This window comes from Lacerta agilis, chromosome Z, assembly GCF_009819535.1.
Source record: "Lacerta agilis isolate rLacAgi1 chromosome Z, rLacAgi1.pri, whole genome shotgun sequence".
NCBI lineage: Eukaryota > Metazoa > Chordata > Lepidosauria > Squamata > Lacertidae > Lacerta > Lacerta agilis.
Genome location: NC_046331.1, coordinates 43,737,805 through 43,760,657, shown reverse-complemented (window position 1 = coordinate 43,760,657; position 22,853 = coordinate 43,737,805). Strand labels below are relative to the sequence as shown.

The following is a 22,853-nucleotide window of genomic DNA, read 5'->3' as shown; positions in this document are numbered from 1 at the left end:
ACACATAACAGGGCTCCGTCTCTGAATGCAAAACGGGTTCAACAGACAATGCAGCTGCAATCCATGTTTTACTTCAAAGGGCAGCTCCCCATTCCGCCCAACACTCCAGCAGCACCCCCGAAGAGAAGGAGCCAGGGGTGACTCAGGTCCAAAGGTGCCTTTATTCACAGTGATAGTGAGCTGCAGCTCCCTCTGGGCATCACCTTCGGTACTCAGCGATGCTTATCCTTCCTGCTTGTCTCCCATCTGGCTTTGGCTGCTGTGACTGTCTTACGAGGCTGGCCCTCATCATCTTGGCCGGCAGACGAACTGGCCCCAGACTTCCCAGTGACTTTCCCCTGGGCATAGGAGACAAACACAGATCAACAGAGTTGAGGGTGTAGCAGCAGTGGCCCTTGAAGGAGGCAGGTGTGGCAAGAACCCAACATCCATCCATCCACCCACCCATCCATAGTTCAACTTTATATCCAGGGAGCTCAAGGTGGTTTACGTGGTTCCCCCTTCCTCATTTAATCTCCACAGCAACAACCCAAGGTCACCCAGTCAGCTTCATGTGGCCAAGTGGGAATTTGAACCTTGGTCTCCCAGGTCCTAATCTAACACGCTAACCACTATGCCACCACTGGCTGTCAGGCGAAAGCAGGGGTGTGCCCATAACACCCTAGTGCTCCAAACAAGTATCTCTTTCCCCCACCATTCTCTCTGCTTTGGCACATGGCTGAAGGCTCCCCATCCCTTGACTGTTGGTTGCATCCATCTACTCTCCAACAGCCCTGCCCTCCTCCACTGATTTAAAAGTCAAGAAGGCAATTCTTCACTCGGTTAAAGAGAAACCAGGGGAAAAGCTTTGGGTCCAAAGTTCAAAAGTTGAGAACCAATGTGGCATAATGGTTAGAGTGTCAGGCTAAAATCTGGGAAATCCCAAAACCACACAGCTCACTGGGAGACCTTGGGCTAGTACCCATCTCTTAGCCTAACCTGTTAACAGCTTGGGTGAATTGAGTTGAAAAAGATCACACAGTTTCTAGAGTACAAAGGCTTTATTCATGCTGCAACTATTTACTGAATGCGTGTAGATGAGAGAGAGAAAATAACAGACATATTGTCTCAACAAGTTGGGAGAGAACAACAAACAAAACACGGCTCATCGTTTAGGGGTGGGGTTAACTTAGACAAAGCAAAGACTACACATAAGTGCTGGCCACCTTGCTAAACAAACTTTGTTGTCTTGTGGTTTACAGTAACACATGCATTAACTGCAAACGCACGAGAAGGAAATGCATTTCTTTTCTCCAGCATGGTCTACCTCACAGGATTTTTGTGAGAATGAAATGGGGAGAATCATATGCACCACCTTGAGCTCACTGGAGGAAAAGGTGGGATATATATGTAACAAATAAATAAAAAATACCAGAGCAGTGTGAAGCGGCAAACTATACCTGGCACCTTAATATCTATGCACATGTGCTACTACTAAAGACAAGTTTTAGTCAACCCCACCCTGCTCAGAATTTTTATTTATTAAAAAAAAAAACAACTCCTGGGGAGAAAGGCAATTCCTCGAGGCAGGAGGAGACTAGCTCCCTCAAGGCAAGATCACAAAGGGTACAGGGTGCTGAACATGGAAAGAGATAGGGTGCTAAACCAGAGGTGAGAAAACTCAGGGCACCAGGCCTCTCTGTCAAGCCCGCCGAATTCTCCCCTAGTGCTGCACCTCTGCCCAGCCACCCTCTTTCTCCCCAGGCCATACCTCTCACCAGCCCTGCTTCACACCCTCCCTGGGTGTTTTTACCTGGCTCAAACAAGTCATTGAGCTCTGACAATGGCCTTTTGCTTGCCTAGATGGAGTCTAGACAAGAGAGGGGTATGTGCATGGCAAGTCCTGGAGTCGCATCAGACAAGCCATACAGGGCCAAAATGAGCAGGATCTGCCCCCCCCCCGGTGAAAATGAGTGCCTCACCGCCAACTGATTTGCCATTGCCATGCACGTCAGGAGTGATTCCATGGTTAGCGTCTTCTTGCCATCTGCACTCTTGAGAATCTTGAGGCGGTTTTTCTCAAGGATGTCACACTGGTTGCGCAACGAGTCTAAAGGGCAAGCAGAGATGCTTAGTGGGAAGAAGACCCTGCTGCAGCCTCGATAAGCTCCATACATTTTTAGCAGTGCCCACCAAATAATCCTGGGAGCTGTAGTTTACCACTCAGAACTATAATTCCCAGCTACCTTAACAAACTACAGTTCCCAGGTTTCTTTGGGGGGGAAGTTGTGTGCTTTCAAGGTACGATGTGGATGTGACCATCCCTATAAGTGCCATTTTCCAGAAGTGGGGGCTGAGGCTGTGGTAGAGACAGTGATTGACCAAGCTTAAAAGGCAACCCTTGCTCTGAGTGAGCAACTGGAGAGGCAGAACAGTGTGGAGAAGTAGTTCAGGGTCAGCTTAAGGCCGACCTGGTGTTCACTGAAGAATCATAGCATTCTTCTCAGTTGGAAGGGACCCTGGAGGACATTAAGTCCAACCCCCACCCCAGTTCAGTGTTGGAAGATTACAACTACAGTATCCCTGACAGATGGTCACCTGATAGATGCTCAGAAGCCTCCAGGGAAAGAGAGCCACCACCTTCCAAGGCATGCTGTCCTGTTGTTGAACAGCTCTGATCGTTCTGAAGTTTCTCTTGCTGTTCAGCCTTGTTGCAATAAGTTAGAGAGGTGGGATAGAGGCTTGGACCCTCACTGATTCCTTCTTGTGTGACTACCTGCTGGTCGTTTTCTCTCTCTCTGGCTTAACTTCCTTTCTGAGACTGCTTCAGTTAGTGTTTGTGTTGGACCTTCCTTTTAGTTGACCTCATGATTCCATGACGGCCACATCGGGGCTTGTACTCAGGATGGCTTTGTTTACTAGGAGTAATAAACCCTATGTTTCATTATTGTTTCAACCAGCACTCTTACCCGACAGATTATTTCTGCACCCCACAGAGATAGATAGATAGATAGATATAGATATATCCAGACCATTCTGTGCAACCGAGAACAAGCCTACTCCATGGTTGGATCAGGCCAATGGCCATCTAGTCCAACATCCTGTTCTTACAGTGGCCAACCAGATGCATGTGGGAAACCACAGAGCAGGATCTGAGCAAAGAGCAATTCTCCCTTCCTCTCCCCTCCTGTGATTTTCAGCAACTGCTATTCAGAAACATTGCTGTCTCCAACTGTGAAGACAATGTACAGCCATTAAGGAGAGTAGCCTTTCAAAGCCCTTTCCACCATTAAATTGTCTAATCCCCCTTTAAAACCATCCAAATTGCTGGCCATCACTGCCTCCTGGGGAAGTGAGTTCCAAAGTCTGACTATGCGCTGAATGAATAAGTACTTTATGTTATATCAGGGAAGGTACTAGAACAGATAATTCAACAGTCACTCTGTGAGCACTTAGAAAAGAATTCTGTGATTACTAACTTCTCAAAAACAAGTTATGCCAGACAAATTTCATTTCTTTCTTTCTTTTTGATGGAGTTACAAACTTTGTGGATCAGGGGAATGCTGAAGACGTAGTGCGGGGGTCTGCAACCCGCGGCTCCGGAGCCGCATGCGGCTCTTTTGCACCTTTGCCGCGGCTCCGGGCAGGGCCGGTGCATTTAGCGCCGATATGTAGGGGGTGCTGCGCCGCGCTGCTGGCCCGCCTGCACCCACCCACTTCTCTACCTTGCCGGCGGCTGTGCTGCTCATGCGTGCCTCGTTTCGTGCCAGTGCAGGCACAGCAGCAGACCGCAGCAGCTTCCCTCCTTGGCGCCTGTCCCGGCGCTTGTGTTTGGCTGCTGCTGGTGGAGCTGCTGGCTGCTGCGATTCGACGAGGCGCGACGACTTGACGAGGTAAGGAGGCAGCTGCAGGCTGGGCCAGGGGCGACGGGCAGCGGGCGAGGGGTAAGCCCTCTTTTAAAAAAGTGGAAGGGCCCGGCTCCAGGACACGTGGCAGTCTGGGAAGGAAAAGGAAACCCGGCTGTTCAGCTAAGGGCAGCCCAACGGGATGAGATGGGCGCGGGAAAAAGCTCAGGGGGCGACCGGTCCCGGGCTCTGTTTTGGGGGCGCACAGGAGACTTCCCTTAAGCAGCGTGGCGAAAGGGGCCCGAGCATGGGCGTACCGATGGGGGGCAGGAGGGGGCAGCGGCCCCCCCTAGAAGCGGGAGTCCCATGGACTGAAAGAAGGGTTTTATCCATTCTGAAGGAATGTTTTCCCGCGCCTGCAGGGGGGACGTGATCAGCCCTCTGCTTCAGCCCCTCTCAGCTGCCTTCCCCAGCCCCTCTGCTGGCCAATAGAGATTGGGGCAGTGTGCATGCTGTGTGCTTTTGCATAAGTTTGCTAAACTTTTAGGGTTGCATTTGTGCTGTTCATGGGGCGGAAGTATTCTGGGGGGTTGAATTTCCCCTTCTAGATTTGCCCCTGCAGCGTCAGGCATTCGGACGGTTCCTTTAACACAGTGCTTGTTGTTTGGCTGGGGGGGGAGCGTTTCGTGATATTTTGCCATTTTGCCTTCATTACCTGCTCTTCGTTACCTGTCTAAATTGTGCGATGAGCTTCTGGGTGTTTATATTTTTGTGGGCCGCAATGGTTTTGCGGCTCCCAGTTTTTTTTCCTCTTCAGAAACGGGTCCAAGTGGCTCTTTTTGTCTTAAAGGTTGCAGACCCCTGACGTAGTGTATATTGATTTCAGGAAGGCTTTTGACAAAGTCCCCCACGATAATTTTGCAGAGAAGCTGATAAAATGTGGGCTGGATGAGGTGGATTTGTAGCTGTTAGGTGGTTCTGTAACTGGTTGGCTGACTGAACCCAAAGAGTGCTCATTAATGGTTCCTTATCATCCTGGAAAAAAGTGACAATTGGGGTGCCACACGGGACTTGTCTGACTCCTGAGCCTGTTGTTGCTCAACATATTTATAAATGACTTGGATGATGAAATTGAGGGGATGCTCAACAAATCTGCAGATGACACCAAACTGGGAGGCATAACTAATGCTGCAGAAAAAAAGGATTCAACGTGGCCTTAACAGATTGGAGAACTGGGTCCAAACTAAAAAATGAATTTTAATAGAAACAAATCTAAGGTTCCGCACTTGGGCAGGAATAGGCAGCTGCACAAAAATATGATGGGGGGAACCTGATTTATCAGTAGAACATGTGAAAAGGATCTAGGAGTCTTAGTGGACCACAAGCTTAACATGAGTCAACAGTGTGAAGCAGGAGCAAAAAAAAAAAGGGGGGGGGGGAGCTGATGGTATTCTAGTCTGCCTATATTCAACAGAAGTATAGTGTTCCGATCAAGGGAAGTACTGGTAATAGTCTCAGACCACACCTGGAGTCCTGTGTCCAGTTTTGGGCACCACAATTTAAGAAGGACATTGACAAGCTGGAATGTGTGCAGAGGAGGATGGCTAACATTATCAAGGGTCTGGAAACCAAGCCTTATGCAGGATGGTTGAGGGAGCTGGGTATTAGCCTAGAAAAGAGGAGACTGAGAGGAGATATGATAGCTATCCTCAGATATCTCAAGGGCTGTTGCATGGAAGCTGGAACAAGGTTGTTTTCTTCTGCTTTGGAGGGCAGGAGTCAAATTACAATAAAGGAGATTCCAACTAAACATTAGGAAGAACTTTCTGACAGTAAGAGCTGTTCAACAGTGGAATGGTCTCCCTTGGGAGGTGGTGGACTCTCCTTCCTTGGAGGTTTTTAGCAGAGATTGGAAGGCCATCTGTCACGGATGCTTTAACTGAGATGCCTGCATTGCAGGGGGTTGGACTAGATGGTGCATGGAGTCCCTTCCAATTCTATGATTCCATGATCTGCCCTAAATCTCCCAGCAATCAGCTTCACTTAGTGTCCATGAGCGCTAGTGTTTTGAGAGAGGGAGAAAAAAACTTTCCCCTTTCTGCTCTCTCCATGCCTTTGCATAGATTTATAAACTTCCATCCTTTCAAATACATGATGGCAGCTATCATGTCTCCGCTTAGCCTAACATACCCACACCCTCAAAGGACTCCAATTCCAGAGCCCCCACAGATTCCAGAGCCCTTTTGGTCACCCTTCTCTGAATGCACATTGTCAACATCCTCCTTATCTCCCTGATACAGCCCACAGCTACCATGCATTGCTTCTGCCTATTTCCCTCTCTTTACTGAGCTGGGTAGCTCCGAATCTGCCCTAAACTCCAGTGCATGCCACATCTGGCCACAGTGTGCTGGGGATCTCTGACCCAGAGTCTTTCTGCATTTGCTGCCCCTCTGGTAGCTGGTGAAGGACCCTGGTGGTCCCTGCTAGATCTTTCTCGGTGTTAAGAGTAGCAACTCTCCAGAGTCAGAATCTGGGATTCTGTGCTGGGACTGGTAACGGCTGGCCTGGCTCTGGGAAGGAAAGAGAGTATGGGAAAGTAGAAATGATGAGTAGCCTTAGGATGCTTGCTTATCTCTTGGGCTAGCCTGTCCAAGGCAAACATGAGAGTCCGCTAATTCTCATAACACCGTCCAGCTGCGGAGGCTCCCCACCCCCACCCCCCTTTTGGAGTTCATTATAAAATAAATGATACCTCTAAAGTGCCTTGGATCGGCCGGGTTGAAGATATAAGTTGGCCTGACCTGCTAGAGATATAAAACCACCAGTGAAAAAAGGATCAAGGCCTCTGCCTATTTCCTGACTGCATGTTGGTTTATTATCTAATCTAGGAGTCTTGGATCTCTGTTGTGGCTTGAAGGAAGGCTACAGCAAAGCAGTGTTGTAAGTTTGGGGGGCAGGGCGGGGGGGGGGTTAGGCTGTATGCCCGAGTCAGTTCTATTCTTGGACCAGCAAGGACTCAATTATTGGAATAGCCAGGCTGCTTCTTGGTAATGGCCTAAGTATAGGTCTTTAAGGTAACAAAGAAAGTGGCTCTGTGCCAGAAAACAAATGGGTGGGGGGCCCCTCCCTCAACTAGGTGTTAAGTTAGAAAGACAAAAGCCAGAGTGGAGAGTTGTGTGAGACAGAGAGCTGGAAGTTAGAAGCAGGCGCAAGCCAGAGAGGGAGAGCCATACTTGATTTCTCCTGGAATCCAAGGCTGTGACTGGGAGAAGCCAGCCCTTATTGGGGTGTTAATGCTGTGAGCCCCTCCAGGTTGCATAGATGTGTGAATAAGCCATATGCCATAAAGACACCACAGTTTCTGCTGTCCCTTACTGCCAGGAAACTTCTGGAGTCTCTCAGCACTAGGAGATTGGCACTCAACAAGAGGGAAAGATGAGAGACAGGTAATTTGGGTTTGTTTTATTTTATTTTAATTTTTTCTGCCTGCACTCTCCTGGTGAAGCATTCCTCAAATGGGACTACCCTTTTGTTATGCAACTTGCTTGTGCCCATATACTGAAATCATTTCTAAGGCTGGTGTGGTTGCTGGGGGACCTGCTTTGTTCTTAATCCAGAGGTTATAATAATAGTAAACTTTATTACGGTCATAGACCAGCAAATAATCCAGAGGTTGACAATTCTGCCTACTGTCTGCCTAAGGTTTCTGAGGGTATTGGGGCAATTGTTGGCTCACCCAGAAATTTCTAGTAAAGATAACAGTCTTCTGTTCAGACCTAAACTCGGGGTGGGGAGGCAGCATTTGAAGAAAGTGAGGGGATAGGGTTGGCCTCTGTCCTGACACCCAGTGCCTCAGTTCTATTAAAAATTAAAAAAGATGCTAGGTGTCGAAGTCTGTCTAGAATATACCACCATTCTCCTCCACCACTTGGAGATATAAAAGCTCTTCTTTCTACCCTGGTCTGTGATTTGCAGGGACAAAAGAACAGCTACACATTGGAATAACCTGCCTACAGTGGTACCTCGGTTTAAGAACAGCTCTGCTTATGAACGATTCGGTTTACAAACTCCACAAAACTGGAAGTAGTGTCCTGGTTTGCGAACTTTACCTCGGTCTAAGAACAGAATCCAAACAGTGGAAGGGCACCGGTGGCGGGAGGCCTCATTAGGGAAAGCACGCCTCAGTTTAAGAACGGTTTTAGTTTAATAATGGACTTCCGGAACCGATTAAGTTTGTAAACCAAGGTACCACTATATTGACATCAGGCAGCTTCCCTCACTGTATCCTTTTCAGCACCTGCTGAAAAAGAATTTATTTCAGCAAGCCTACCCAGACATGTACAACGCTGACATGTGTTTCAACCTGGTTTTTTAGCTTACTAAATATTTAAATACTTCTTGTTTTTGACTTTTTCTTTTCCAAATAATTTCATTGTTTTACTTTCCTTTCTTGCAAACTTCTTTGAGCTTTCCTTTGGTTTTGGGTTTGGCAGTCAAGGAGTGCTTTATATAAATTTCATGAAACAAAACAAATAAACATTAGAGGAGCCTGGTTGCTGGGTCAGACCAAAGGCCTATCTAGTCCTACATTTTGTTATCACAGCGGCCAAACAGAGGCCTTGACAGCAAAGCCTGAAAGCAGGAGGCAAGTTCGACAGCAAGTTCCTCCTATTTGTCAGGTGTGCCGACTCAGGAAAGCGCTGGGCGAAGTGGTGTTACGCAACACCACAACATCATGCGTGACACTTGGATGTCGGACGTGATGCCCAGAGGTGATGCCACCCAGGCATCACTCAGCTTCCATGGCTGACATTTCCTGCACCTCCTGCCACCGCCATGGCCCAGGGGGTGCTTCCCCTCCACAGGAGGAGGAGGAGGAGGAGCTGCAGTGTTGCTGACTTGCATGACAGCATCACCTCTGGGTGTCATGTATGACATTGTGATATCATGAACAGATGGAGGGGGGTCAAAGGGGTCCAGCCCCTAGGAGTCAGCGCCCCTGCTACTTGCGATCCTTGGCAACTGGAATTCAGTGGCACACTGCCTCCAGCACTGTAGAAAATGCATGGCTAGAAGCCACCGCCAGCTTTAACCTCCACAGACTTGTTTGAAACCCTTTTAACGTCATCCATGTTGGCAGCCAGCAGTATATCTTACAGTACAGAGCCCCATAGTTCAATTCTGCTCTGTTTCCTTTCGTATGTCCTGAATCTCCCACCATTTGGCTTCATTGCATAACCCCGCTGAGTTTAAATATGAGAGAGTAAGGCTTCCCCTGCTCTGGTTTGGGTTCCAGCACATCCCAGGTGGGCGCCATTGCCATTCTAAAAGAACAAGGAGGGAGGTGTTCATGGTGATTTCCAACACTTCTCTTTTCACTGTGAGAGAGGGTGAGAAAAACTTCTTTCTAGCCCCTTTCTCCTATATGGTGTTGCTGACAGGGGAAGGAAATGTAAAAGGGGAAACTTTTACTTGCCCTGACTTCATAGGTTTCAGAGTTGCGTTTTGATACACTGAGAATAGAAGTTTAAGTCCTGCGAGTTCCTACCCAATAATTCTGCTGGAGGGTGCTTGAACATAGGGTGAAAGGCCCGGTAGCTGTTTTCTTGTTTCGACCCTGCAAAGAGGGAGAACCCTGTGTTACTCACTTTGACACTTTGCAATGCATTTGCAACATGGAACCTGAGCTGAGTGCTCTGCATTCCTAGATACAAGTTGGGAGAATGCTCACAGCTGATTTCTACCAGCCTGCAGCTAATTTCCATTTGCCTTTTACCTGTATTTATTTTATATTTATTTATTGCATTTATATTCAGCCTTCTTCTCCAAGGAGCTCAAAGGGTCAAACATAGAATCATAGAACTGTAAAGTTGGAAGGGACTCCCCCAAGGGCCACCTAGTCCAACCTCCTTCAATGCAGGAATCACAACTAAAGTTCCCGGAAACAACTTCCCCAGACATGGGTCATGAAGGTTCTGTCCCTAAGGGAGAACCGCCTGAACACACAAGGAAGGAGTTCAAAGGAGAATGGTCAAAATCAGCTCTTGGTCAGCAATGCACCCATCTGCAGTGCAAGAAGAAGGAAAGAGCCACAGACCCTTTATGCCAGAAGGACACTGGAGTCCACAGCCACAAAGACCCGAGAGGGAAGTTCATGTGTTCCGTGAAGAGGACTGTACCTGCAGGCCAGTGGAAGTGACACATCTGGCATTAGTAAGGAAGAGCTACATGGTTAGAGCCGCAGCTGTTGACTGGGAAAGCTCTTGGCTGCACAAACACCCTGACCTCCCCCACACAGTGGACCAACTAGCCTTGAGTTGGGTGGGAGGCAGGCACGGTCCTGCTCCCCCCCTTATGAGCATTCTTTAATGTTTACAATTAGATTAGGAGAAGACGATAAACAGGAGGACCAGGTGCGCAATGAAAGAAAAGAGAGGGAGATTCCACCCCAACCCAAGCCAAATTTTGGTGCCAAGAGCAGCTGCATTCCCTAACCTGCCCCCTGGACAACCTGTAGATTGTGCCAATTAAACACATACCGGGTACATTTGTTTTGCACCATGAGTTCTCAGTTGGCTCACCCTCAAGACTAGCATGACACTGAAGAACAAAAGTCTACCTACTAGCATCCAGAACTCTCGTTCAGCCGCCCCTCTAGCTTCTGAGATTTCGTCACCATCCAAATATTTCTGAGTGTATCTTTTGCTTTTACAGGGGCTAGGAATTTGTTCCTTAATGGAAGCCAAGAGTCACACAAAGCCAAATCCTGCACTCAGGACCCTGTCCTGTGCTCTTTTTTTGCTCTGCACATCCAGAATTGTGGCAGATGCAGCCCTGGCTCCAGCTGGAGGGAGAGTTCTCTGCGGTCTCCGAAAGATTAGAAAAACCAGTTCCACAAAGCATTGCCATGAAGCATCTGCAGTTATAAAGAAAGGGGAAGCCACTGCCTTATATTCCTTGATAATCCCATTCCAGGTGCAGCCCAGGTAGATGCAGATGACCGGGAGGCTCTCCATCTCCCATCAGGCTGCATTAACTGGGAAAGTTCTCCCCCTCCTCATTTAATCCTCACAATAACCCTGTTAGGCAGGTGAGGTAGAGACTGTGTGGCCAAGTGGGTGTTTGAACCTCCAGCTCCTACTAGCTCTCTTTCCCAAGAGGTAAGCTCACAGAAACCTGGATACAAGGCAACCTTCCCCAATCTGCCTGGCAAGTTTAGATGCTTTGGACTGCCCTTTCCCTTAAGAATTGTATTCCACAAGTTTCTGGAAGGCATCTGGTACAACAGGTATGGAGTACCAGGCACGGGTCCATGGGGGTGTGTGTGTGACAGAGAGATCCCATAGCTCTGTGTAAGAGCACCTGCCAAGCATGCAGGACAAAGGAAGTTGCATCATACCAGAGTAGCCCATTGGTCCATCTAGCTCAGGATTGTCTACTCTGACTGGCAGCAGCTCTCCAACGTTTCGGGCAGGTAGTCTCTCTCAGCCCTGGAGTTGCTATTGGGGTTTGAACCTGGGACCTTCTGCATGCAAAGAATGACAGAGTCCCCTGGGGACCTGAGTTCAGTTCCTGGTACTGCTAGTTAAATGGTCATGGGGAAAGCTTTGCTGTTGACCCTGGAATGCCACTGCTGGTCAGAGCAGATAATACTAACAGTATAGCTCAATATAATATATTGCATAAGTCAAGAAGAAGCTTTCTGATCAGAGGTGGGTAAGTGGCACCTTGAACGAAACACAAGAAATGGCCATTGCTCTTTTGCGTATGCCAGCTAAGGCACTCACACACACCTTAAAATTCCCCGTTGCATGCTACACAAAACAACCCATAAAATAAAAAATATACTGGGGCAAATGACCCAATTAATAATAATAATAATAATAAACACAACCAGCGAGAAAATGAAGCTGAACTGTCAGCAGGTCAGCAGGCACAGTCAAGGTGCTAATAAAACCTCTCTAACCTGGGGTCCTCCGAGATGTTTTGGATTACAGCCCATGCTGGCTGAGACTGATGGGATTTGTAGTCTGAAATATCTGAAGATATCTGAAGAAACTGCCTTTATACTCAGATCCATTGGTCCACAAAGTTCAGTATTATCTAAATTGACTGGCAGAGATTCTCCAGGGTTTGGGGCTGCATATATTCCCTACCTAGAGATGAACCTGGCAGAGCAGGCTAAGCAGGTGCCTTGCCACTTCCTTATGTTGGAGAAGGATGAGTTAGCACAACACAAGAAAACATAGCAAGATGCACAGAGGAAATGTCAGGTTTCATTTTTAAGTTTCTAGACCTTATGACTGCATGGGGCAAGGAAAAGCAACAGCAATTTAAGAGGCAGCTCTCTGTGTTTGCTTTGAAGCAGCTCTGCCAGCTGCGTACAGTATGTCTGACCCCACACCTTTGAGAAAGGGACTATTTGGAGCTAAGGAAGTGATGACTTTCAGGAAGCTGTGGCTACCATCTGTAGAACTAGCTGTGCAAGTGGGGGAAGGAGGCTTCCTAGTCCTTGGACATACCTGGGCTGCCCCGCTCCACCTTACATATGTAGTAGGTCATACGGGGAGTGAGGAACTTGCTGGCATTGTCTTCCGGAAACTTGACTAGGAATAGCAGCTTCAGGGTCCCATTCTCTTCACACAAGTCAATGGGGTCTGGAAAGGGAACAGAGAGATATGGGGGCAGTGGAGTGGGTGGGTTCGCCTCCTTTCCTCTGTGTAAGCAGGGACTTTGCCTCTTTGTCAAAAGAGTGAACTGGCAGTAAATCACAGCATTCAAAGTTGGTGATAACTATTTATTAGCAAAAACACGACCATCACAGACTTGGCTGTCAGGCCTAATGAGCACAGCAGCTCATCCCTGGTAGGTCTTACCCCATAAAAATCAGTTGCTGAGACTGAAAGTCCCTACCTCCCCACAGCCATCTAAGTCCCTTCCTCACCAGGGCTTTCCCCAAACAATTAGAGACTATACTTGTGTGGAGCCTGCTGCTGCTCTGCCCATTTCAGCCCTCTTCTGGGGCTAGGAGACAGGAAAAGATGGGGGCTTGTTGCAGCAGAAGGGGGGGACATCTGTGACTCTTCATAAGCCTGATTTATCGCTGCCTCATGGCCTCCCTCTTCTCCAACCTCTGCTTCTGGTCTTCTCTCTGCCACAGACTCTCCCTGTTCACTAAACCCTCTTTCCTCAAAACAAAATAAATAAAAAAATCCTTCTAGTAGCACCTTAGAGACCAACTAAGTTTTTTCTTGGTATGAGCTTTAGTGTGCATGCAGACTTCTTCAGATACTCTTTCCTCTTCAGCTTCTGACAACTCCTCTTCCCAGTCTCGCCCCTCTTCTCCCTGTGACTACTCATTGTCACCCCACCACCACTGCCCGGGCTCTGAGCCCTGTTCCCTTGGGGGTTCCCCAACTGGTTCTTCCCACCATTCTTCTGTGTCCAACAAGTCCATGAATGACACTCTCTTCCTTTGGTGAAGGGCTGTGGGTCAGCCCCCACAGAACACAACTACGCCAGGAGTGGCCTGTTCTCAGTCTTGCATTATACGCTCTTGAAAAAGTAATTGTGGTTATTTAATTGCCAGCTTTCCCCTAGGGCCTGATCTATGAACATTAAAAGACAATAACAATGAAAGCAACATACTTCAAATAGTCAAATTTATTCAGAATGTGGCTCAATGCAAAACAGAGTAGAAGTCTTTAGTGGAAATGCAGAAGTGCACCCAAGTCCTGAAAGGTTCAGGCAAGTAGAAGAGGGTTGCATCTGGATTTGTGGTGACTGGCGTCCATTAGGACTGGTAGGGCTCAAAACCACAGAAAACAGTAATGGCTTCCCCGGCCTAAAGGATCCTGGGAACTGCAGTTTGTTAAGGGTTCTGAGAGTTGTTAGGAAGTCTCTATTTCCCTCACAGAGCTACAGTTCCCACATAATTTAACAATTAATATATTTGATACAGAAAGACTATTGCTGATATATATTATTATTAATAATAATAATTAGAGGAGCACTTTTGGACTTTTTGTGTAAAAAAAGGAAAAATGAATTAATCTATTTGGGTCAGAAGATTGGGAAAATTTTGCCTTTCATCAGTTGGGTGCTATTCTAGATTGAATATTTTGAGTAATTTCTTACTGACAGCAAATTGGAAATCCTTTTTATTTTTATTTTATTATTTTATTTTCTGTTCTTCTATTTGGGTTTCCTTTTTGTATTTTCCTTCTTTGTTTCTCTGTTTTTGTTTTTATTTCGATTAGTTTCTTTTATCTTATTGTATTATGAAAAATCTTTAATAGAATAATGTTGTTGTTGTTGTTGTTGTTGTTTTAAAAAAGACTATAACAATCAATCTTTATTCCCAGAGAACTTTTGAGAATTACAACCTTGAGAGGGTATTGGGGTCTCCTAACAATTCTCAACACCCTGAACAAACTACAGTTCCCAGAATTCTTTGAGGGGGGAGCCCTGACCACTAAAGTAATACATGTACTTTAAACATATGGTAGGGTTGCCTTTTTTTATTGTCTTGCCTAAGATCCAGGACAAAGTGCTGTTTTTCGGAAATTTCCCCCACGTCTTCCTCTCCAAAAAAATAATCATGGGAACTGCATTTTATTAAGGGTTCTGGGAATTATAGCTCTGTGAGGAGATAAACTAAGGTTCCCAGGATTCTTTGGGGGAAGCCGTGCAGTTTAAAAGCATGGTAGGTAGACAGACTATGACTAAGGAGGAGAGAGCTGGCAGGCAGACACCTGGACTACTTGTAAGTAAGAAGACGGTAGGTGGGGCCCCTAATGGACCAGCCTCCACACGCTGACATCAAAAGACATTCAACTCAGCACTATGCAAGCCTCCCTGGAGAAAATACGTCAGAGATGGGGAGCCATCCCCTCAAAGGCCCTGCATTCAAAAATGGTGTCCAGTTTTATCCGAAAATAGATGAAAACCTGCTTGAACTCAGGAACCATCATTCAAAATTTGGTTATGATGGCATCCAGTTGCGTAGTGAACAAACAACCTTCTGAAATATACAGTGGATTTCATATCTAAAAACAATTAAAACAATTTGTTGCCTCCTGACCATCAACTGGGCAGTGTTTGCCGCTCCACTTTCTTTGTGCTTTGGGAACTCATCTCACCTGTCCTGTGCAGTCCCACCTTGTCGCGCAGGTAATGCATTAGGAGTAAGACTGAGCAGTTAATGTTCGCCAGGAGTTGTCGTTGGTCTGCAAGAAGAGGAGCCAAGGATGGTTGCTACGGGCAGCAGCTGTGCCCACACACCACAGCAGGCAGGGGTTTTATAGATATATATATTTATAGCAAGAGCTTGGAAGTGAGGTGTGGACTGAGTTACCTTACCTTTTTAAAATTAAATATATCTTTTTCTGGTGGAGAGGGCTGAGCCAAAAATCCACCTATATCTCGAATCAATAAAGTTGTGTCCATTTATAATCCAGATCATTGTCTGCCTAGGCAGGGGCACTGTGACTGGGCCCACAACAAACAAACAAACAGAGATCGCGGTGAGTTCCCCCACCCTCCCCCCCCCAGAAGAAAATCACTGGCTAGAAGAGACACTGGTCTGCTTTCCATGGGAAAGTGTCCCCCAACCCCCAGGACAGCATCCAGGACAGCTGCTGCCAGTTAGTGTGGTCAATACTGAGTTAGATGGACCAATGCCCTGGCTTAGTATGTGGCAGCTTCCTCTGTTCCTACGACCCATGTCTATTGGGTTCCACCTTACCTCCATATTTAACGCAGATAAACATTCCCCAGATCTCCTTGGTTCAGCTGGGCAGCTCTTGACCAGCTGAACCACCCTGGAGCCATTGTGACACCTCAGAATAACCTCATAATGAGAGCCAGTGTGGCGTAATGGTTAGAGTTTTGGACTAGGACCTGGGAGAACAGGGTTTGAATCCCCACTCAGATATGAAGCTAGAGTTGCCATATTTTGAAGAGAAAAAAAGAGGATGCTATGACGTCTCTCATTTTAAATACCCCTACTATATACCTAGCAGTTTGAAAGCACGTCAAAGTGCAAGTAGATAAATAGGTACTGCTCCAGCGGGAAGATCAACAACGTTTCCGTGCGCTGCTCTGGTTTGCCAGAAGCGGCTTTGTCATGCTGGCCACATGGTCCGGAAGCTGTACGCTGGCTCCCTCGGCCAGTAAAGTGAGATGAGCGCTGCAACCCCAGAGTTGGACACGACTGGACCTAACTGTCAGGGGTCCCTTTACCTTTTCTATATGTAGGCTACAGAAGCTGTGATCTATTGCTGGGGTTGGGGAGCAAGAGAAGAGAAGAGGAAAGCAAGTCTTCAGCCACCAGTTATGTCTACGTCTCATCCAGAAAGTTTAGCCAGAGACATTTTGGCAAATTTTAAAAATCCACCTGGACAGAAATTTTATCCCTGAAAAAGAGGAAGTGTCTTGGAAAAAGAGGACAAATGGCAACCCTACATGAAGCTCCCTGGGTGACGTTGAGCCATTCACCATCTCTTAGCCTAACCTGTGAAGATGAAATGGGGAGGAAGAGAAAAGTGTGCAGCACCTTGAGATCCTTGGAATATAAAAGTACTATATAAATGTAAATAATAATAATGATGGTGATGGTGATGGTGATGATGGAACACAATGTGAGGGAGGCTGTGGTGTTAAAATCTCTGCAGGCATCTCCAGCTATGGCTGACCTCTGAAACAAATCGGGAAAGAAAAACAGTCAGCTGGACTGTTTTGCTTAGAGAGTCACCATCCAAAATCCATGAGCAGGGAGACAGACTTTGGTCTTTCAAATTTCAACAGCACCTTGTGCGAGGTTAAAATTCAGCACACTCCTAGATGGAAACAAGTGCAGGGTTTTGATTAACCTGTAGTGTAAAAATTATTCTGGACAATATGGTTCAATGTAAAATTTGGAGTGCGAATGAATATGCAGTTGTAGATGTTTAAAAGGAGACTCCATGAAGGGCGTGGGAGGAAGCTGCGAGATTTGGATAATCTCTTTATATTATTAGTTTGTGTTTAGTTACACTTTGTATTTGTAAAATCAATAAAAAATACTTCTCTCTCTCTCTCTCTCTCTCTCTCTCTCTCTCTCTCTCTCTCACACACACACACACACACACACACACACACATTCCCCAGCACCCTCCTGCCTCTCACCTTCTGTTCTGCTCAATTCACTATGTCATAGTTGCAGGGCTCTGTGGCGCCCTGTGCAGTGGAACTGATCACGCTACCCCAAGTCTGCCTCTGCTGTGAGAAGGATAGTCTTCATATAGCAAGAAGGATTAAGTGTGCCTGCTCAAGGCCACAGCATAGTCCTTGGCTATACAAGCAGCTGAGCTGTAGGCAAAGGGCCGCATCTCAAGAGTAGAGCATCTGCTTTGCATGCAGAAGGGTCCAGGTTCAGTCCCCAGCATCTCCAGGTTGGGCTGGGAGACACCTCTGTCTGAACCCCTGGACAGCTGCTGCCTGTGAGTCCAGCTTAGTATAAGGCAGGTTCCTATGTCTCTACCCTGTCGCAGCCGAGAGAGCGGTGGCAGAAGGCTGAGATGACCAGCTCTAGCAGGGGCATGCAGGACTGGCCCTGAGACGGTGGGTGTGGATGGGGGTGACTGTCCCAGGCCCCACGCTTTGGACACCCCTGCTTGTCACTGGTGGCCACAGACAGTAGTCCAAACTTCCTGGCTGGTCTTGCTGTCTCCTACCCAACTGGATAACCTCTCAAGCTCCTCACTTGTTAGAGCAAGGCAGAGCAAGGCAGGGTGCTGCTTGGTGCAGCAGCAACAGCAGCAAAAGAGACAAAAGATTAAGAAAGGAGGGAATAGGCCACCGGAGCTAAAGTGGCTGCATAAAACAAGAAATTCCAAGTTAACGGGTGAAGGACACAGAGAGGGAGGCCACTGGCACTTTTTGCAGCTGCAAACAACAATACAAATAAAGCCAGGGGGCACGGGGGTAGCCAGGATTTTTTGGGGGGTGGGGGGTAGCCAAAGATGTTGAGCTGTTCTTGGGAAATCACAAGTGAAAATGCCCCGTAAATAGGTCATTGCAAAGGCAGGCTTCTGCTGTGGGTGGTAGAACCTTGAATAAGTGAGTACTTTCAAATGCATAAAAATACAGAGCCGACTGAGGTTCTGCACCCCCTAACAAGAGGCCTGTCCTGCCCTAACAAAAATCCTGGGTATTCCCATGCTTTCAATGCTTTTCAATAGTATCTGTGGATCTAGGGGGGCAGGTGCCCCCCTGGCTACATCCATGCCAAGGGACAACAGAGAGAGGGAGCCCAACAGGGCTAAAATGGGTGCAAAAAATGGCACAGAGTAAGACGGGAAGGTGAATGTGGAGGAGAGGGAGGCTGCTGGCACTAATGCAGCTGCAAAAAGCAACACTAAGTTGCTGCTCAGTGTGTGGAGATTTCTTGACTGGATGACCCTCGGAGCCCCTTCCAACTCTGCAATTCTATGATTACACCATATAATGGGTTTTGTAGTTGTAAACACTATTTCTTTCCCTTTTGCTCAAGACCACACTGCATTAGGGGTGCCCTATCCTGAATCTGATCATCAGTCCATCTAGCTCAGTGAAGCTTGTGGACTCTCCTTTCTTAGAGGTTTATAAACAGCTGCTGCTGCATGGCTATCTGTCATGGATGCTTCAGCTGAGATTGCATTGCAGGGGGTTGAATGAGATGACTCTTGGGGTCCCTCCAACTCTACAATTTTAGGATTCTAAGAATGAAGATCATAGAATTATAGAATTGTTGGAAGGGACCAGAGGGGTCATCTAGTCCAACGCACTGCAATGTAGGAATCTTTTGTCCATCATGGAGCTTGAACCCACAATCCTAAGAGTCTCATGCTCTACTGACTGAGTGATCCCAGCAGAATGCTCGAGGTGGGTCTGGACTGCTGATTCTTTTAGATTTGTTAGCAGCCTTCGATATGGTTGATCACAAACTTTTGGACCACCCCTTGCCGACGTGGGGATTCAGGGCACAATCCAACAATGGCTGCACTCCTTTATCCCAGGTTGGGGACAGAGGGTGGCACTAGGGAAGGAGTTGTCATTGCGGAACTCTTTGGTGTGTGGAGTGCTGCAGGGCGCAATCCTTTACCTGATGCTTTTCAATATCTTTATGCGCCCCCTTGCCCAGATTGTCTGGAGTTTTGGGCTGGGCTGTCATCAATATGCAGATGACCAGGGGCAGAGCAAGGGAGGGGCGTAGGGGGCGGTCCTCCCCGGGTACCGCCCTGGAGGGGGTGACACTCGGGGCCCCGCCCTTGCGATCGCGACTCCCAGCCAATTCCAAAACCTTGCTTGGCGAGCGGCGGTGGCGGCAGTGGCTGGCTTGTGCTTGCTCTCTCTCTCTCTCTCTCTTTCGCTCAACTGGCTCACACTTTCCTTTATTGTTATTTGGGGGGGTGGCGCTGGGGTGGGCCATGGGCGGAGCCGTGCGCAGAGGCAAGGGGCAGGCCAGTGAAGAGGGGCGTCACGCTTGTGGTTGGCATGATGCCCCTCTTCGTTGGCCCGTCCCTCGCCTCTGCGCACGGCTCCACCCACAGCCCACCCCAGCGCCAAATAAATAAATAAATAAATAAATAAATAAATAAAGGAAAGCATTAGCAGGCAGAGCAAGAGAGCAAGCACAAGGCAGCCGCCGCTGCATGAGGTTTTTGCCGGGTGGTGGGGCTCGGCTTGCTCCCTCTCGGCTGGCGCGTGCTCTCCCTTCCTGCTGCTGGGCCCTGGGCAGAGTCGAGGGGCAGGCCAGCGAGGCAGCATCATGCTTGACGCCCCTCACTGGCCCACCCCTCGCCTCCGCGGCGCATTTGTCCTGACGCGCGCGCCGTGACGTCACGATGCATGCATCAGGATGCGTGCACACTGCGGAGCAACGTCCCACCCCCCGGCCAAGCAACTTCCTCCACCCCTGCAGATGACACCCAGCTTTATCTGTTGATGGACGGCCATCCTGACTCAACCCTGGACACACTGACCAGATGCTTGGAAGCTGTGGCTGGATGGCTGCATGGGAGCCTGTTGAAGTTCAATCCTTCGAAGACAGAGGTCCTCTAGCTGGGTCAGGACAACATGGGTTTGGGGGGCCAACTCCCATCTCTTGCGGAGGCTCAATTAGTGCCAGCGCCTTCTGTCAGGAGTTTGGGTGTAACCTTCGATGCCTCCCTCTTTATGGAGGCGCAGGTTGCAGCTACAGCAAAGTTGGTATTTTTCCATCTCTGCCGTATAGAGCGAGTTGGTCCCTTACCTTTCTCGCCCTGATCTGGCCACAGTGATCCATTTGATGGTCACCTCCAGGCTTGATTATTGTAACTCGCTCTATGCGGGGTTGCCCTTGAAGCTGACTCAGAAACTCCAGCGGGTGCAGAATGCCACGGCGAGACTCCTTACGGGGTCCTTGCTGCGGGACCACATTTATCCAGTGCTTTACCAGCTGCACTGGCTCCTGGTGGAGTACAAGGCCAGGTTTAATGTGCTGGTTTTGACCTTTAAAACCCTGTGCGGCACAGGACCCTCGTACCTACGTGACAGCCTCTCCTGGTATGCCCCGCAGAGGACCTTAAGGTCCACAAATAACAACACTTTGGAGGTCCTGAGCCACAAGGTGGTTAGATTGGTCTCAACTAGGGCCAGAGCCTTTTCAGTACTGGCCCCAACTTGGTGGAATGCTCTGTCACAAGAGACCAGGGCCCTGCATCATTTGGCATCTTTCTACAAGGCCTGCAAGACGGAGTTGTTCCGCCTGGCCTTGGGTGTGAGCTTATGTTTCCCTCCCCTTGTGGTTTTGATTCATGGGCTACTACTAAAATGAGGCTAAAAATACTAAAATTGTATTTTAACCCGTATTTTAATTAACTGTTTCTTTTTTCTTTTACGTTTTATTGTAATTTTATTGGTGTTAGCTGCCCTGAGCCCGGTTCTGGTCAGGGAGGGTGGGGTGTGTGTGTGTGTGTGTATGTGTATACACACACTCTCTCTCTCTCTCTCTCACACACACACACACACTCCAGGGTGTGTGTGTTTAGGGTTGTGGGTTCGAGCCCCATGTTAGGCAAAAGATTCCTGCATTGCAGGGGGTTGGACTAGATGACCCTCATGATCCCTTCCAAATCTACAATTCTATGATTCTCCAAAGCAGCACAGACCCTGGGTTAATACTTGGAACCCTCTGAAATCTTGCTGCTGCTGCTGCTTGGCAGAGTGGGGGTGGCGCCCAACTTTTGTAACAATATATACCTCTAAATCACAGATAAGAACATCTGTGAGAAACCGCAAGAACGATTTGGCTTGGTTGATCTTCTTGTGGTCTTCTATCAAGGTCCAGCTTCTATTCTTGTATTTGTACTTATCCTCCCCTCCCATTGATGTATGACTTCCTTATATATGGAGTTAGTGCTCTTGATCTCCTGTTTTCTTATGGTGGGTGGGGGGGGGGGGTTGTTCTATGTTGACTTCATATTTTCTGTTTGTTATCTATGCAGTTAAGAATCCAAACATTTTTTTAAAAAAAACAACAACCTCTGTTTTGGGCAGCAGTATAAATGTTGACTTCAATTCTGCAATTAGTGAAAACTGGTGGTGACATTTATCTAGGACAAGCCAATTGAAAAGGTAAAAATGTGTCCGGATGCAGAAACTCAGGAATGGAACATAGGAAGTTGCCTTATAATGTTCTTAGTTGCAGGGAAAGATCACAACTAGAGATCCCCACTAGAAAAGGAAATGTGTCTTAGGCTGCCTGCGTATTGGTGGCTTAAAACACAGCTAGGTAGTTTCTTTTTCTCAATTGAAGCTATTTTTGAGGGGAGGCACATCAAGATGCAGTATTTTGTAAGAAACAAAGGAATAGATAAAGAATGGAGAGGACATGTTGTGCTCCTTCTGGTGTGCCACCCTTTGGTCCCCACCCTCTCACTTGCGGCTCCTAGAAGCTGTCAGAATAAGACAGCAGCCACAATCCCGGGAATGGCTTTGACTGGCCAGCTAAACCAGGTGAGGGAAGCCAGTGGGTCAAACCATCGGTGAGTTAGGGACTTCCCCGCATGCGAAGACAGGCTCCAGCATATTGAGCGGATCAGACCAACCGTGGGTCCAATGGTCAAGAAGGCAGTTTTTGCACATGCTGCAGAGGAAAACAAGGGGGCAGGTGGGGCTCATCCACCTGGGAAGGTAACCCATGTAGAAGAATGAAAACTCAGATCCTAAACCTCCACTAGCTTGTGGGATACCTTCAGGAGAAGAAAAGGCTCGGGAGTAAACCCTGCACAAATCCGGAGTGGAGTTCCTAAGATGGTTGGATGGGGCCTTGTGCAACTTATTCTGGCAACTCCTGCAGCCAAGCAGGTCCCAAACATATTGCTCTGTTTTGCTTTGGACCACATCAGTGAGACTGACAGGGGGATCTTGTTGTCTGGACGGCCTGGGACACTGCCCAAACTTGATTTCACCCCTGGAGGTGCACTCCATTGTCTCTCAAGATAGATAGATGCCAGCAACAACTTTAAAGAGCAAATGTTGACCTCTGCTGCTGGCAACTCCTTCCTGTAGGGCAGGAATGATGCTGTCTTCCTCAGGCTCTGAGCAGAGTGGAAAAGAGAAGTTAGCAACACATTTCTGCTGAACTCCACTCTAGGCAAATCTCACTGAGCTTGCTGTGCTGACACTCCCTGCTTGGTCACCCTGCTCAGCCATGTTAAGATTTTCCCATGGCTGCTCCAGCAACTGTGTTTCAAACTTTTGCATCTACAGTTCTCTCTTGGCCTGTTTTTCAGATATCCAGGAGTGTTATGAGCTGAACTTCCTCTCTGCTTGCAAGCGGGATGGGGCCGTGGATCTGGAGAATGTGGGCAATGCCAGCAAAGAATCATCACTTGGAGAATCATCATGACCAGATATGGCCTGCAGGTGAGAGAGTGAAAGGGTGGATGAAATATACAGTGGTGCCTCGCAAGACGAAAATAATTCGTTCTGCGAGTGTCTTCATATAGCGATTTTTTCGTCGTG

The 22,853-nt window shown here is 47.9% G+C and overlaps 1 protein-coding gene across 1 annotated transcript; it reads right to left on the bottom strand.

The window, feature by feature from the left end:
- Positions 1-142: 142 nt before the first annotated feature.
- CZHXorf65 (chromosome Z CXorf65 homolog) lies at positions 143-15,655 on the bottom strand. The gene is made up of 6 exons (XM_033137735.1): positions 15,571-15,655; positions 14,966-15,052; positions 12,347-12,481; positions 9,373-9,441; positions 1,962-2,089; positions 143-338 (listed from the first exon to the last, which is right to left on the bottom strand). The coding sequence occupies exons 1-6, from the start codon at positions 15,593-15,595 to the stop codon at positions 213-215; spliced, it is 570 nt and encodes a 189-aa protein (XP_032993626.1). The 5' UTR covers positions 15,596-15,655; the 3' UTR covers positions 143-212.
- Between the last annotated feature and the right edge of the window lie 7,198 nt (positions 15,656-22,853).

What these genes read in the sequence shown, in the direction of transcription:
- CZHXorf65 (XM_033137735.1), bottom strand. Translation starts at nt 15,595, where the DNA reads ATGTTTATCTGCGTTAAATATGGAG. An exon ending in GGTGGGACTGCACAGGACAG is followed by an intron (nt 12,482 to 14,965) that starts GTGAGATGAGTT and finishes TTCCCTTTCCAG; the next exon opens with ACCCCATTGACTTGTGTGAA. An exon ending in CAATGGCAAATCAGTTGGCG is followed by an intron (nt 339 to 1,961) that starts GTGAGGCACTCA and finishes TCCTATGCCCAG; the next exon opens with GGGAAAGTCACTGGGAAGTC.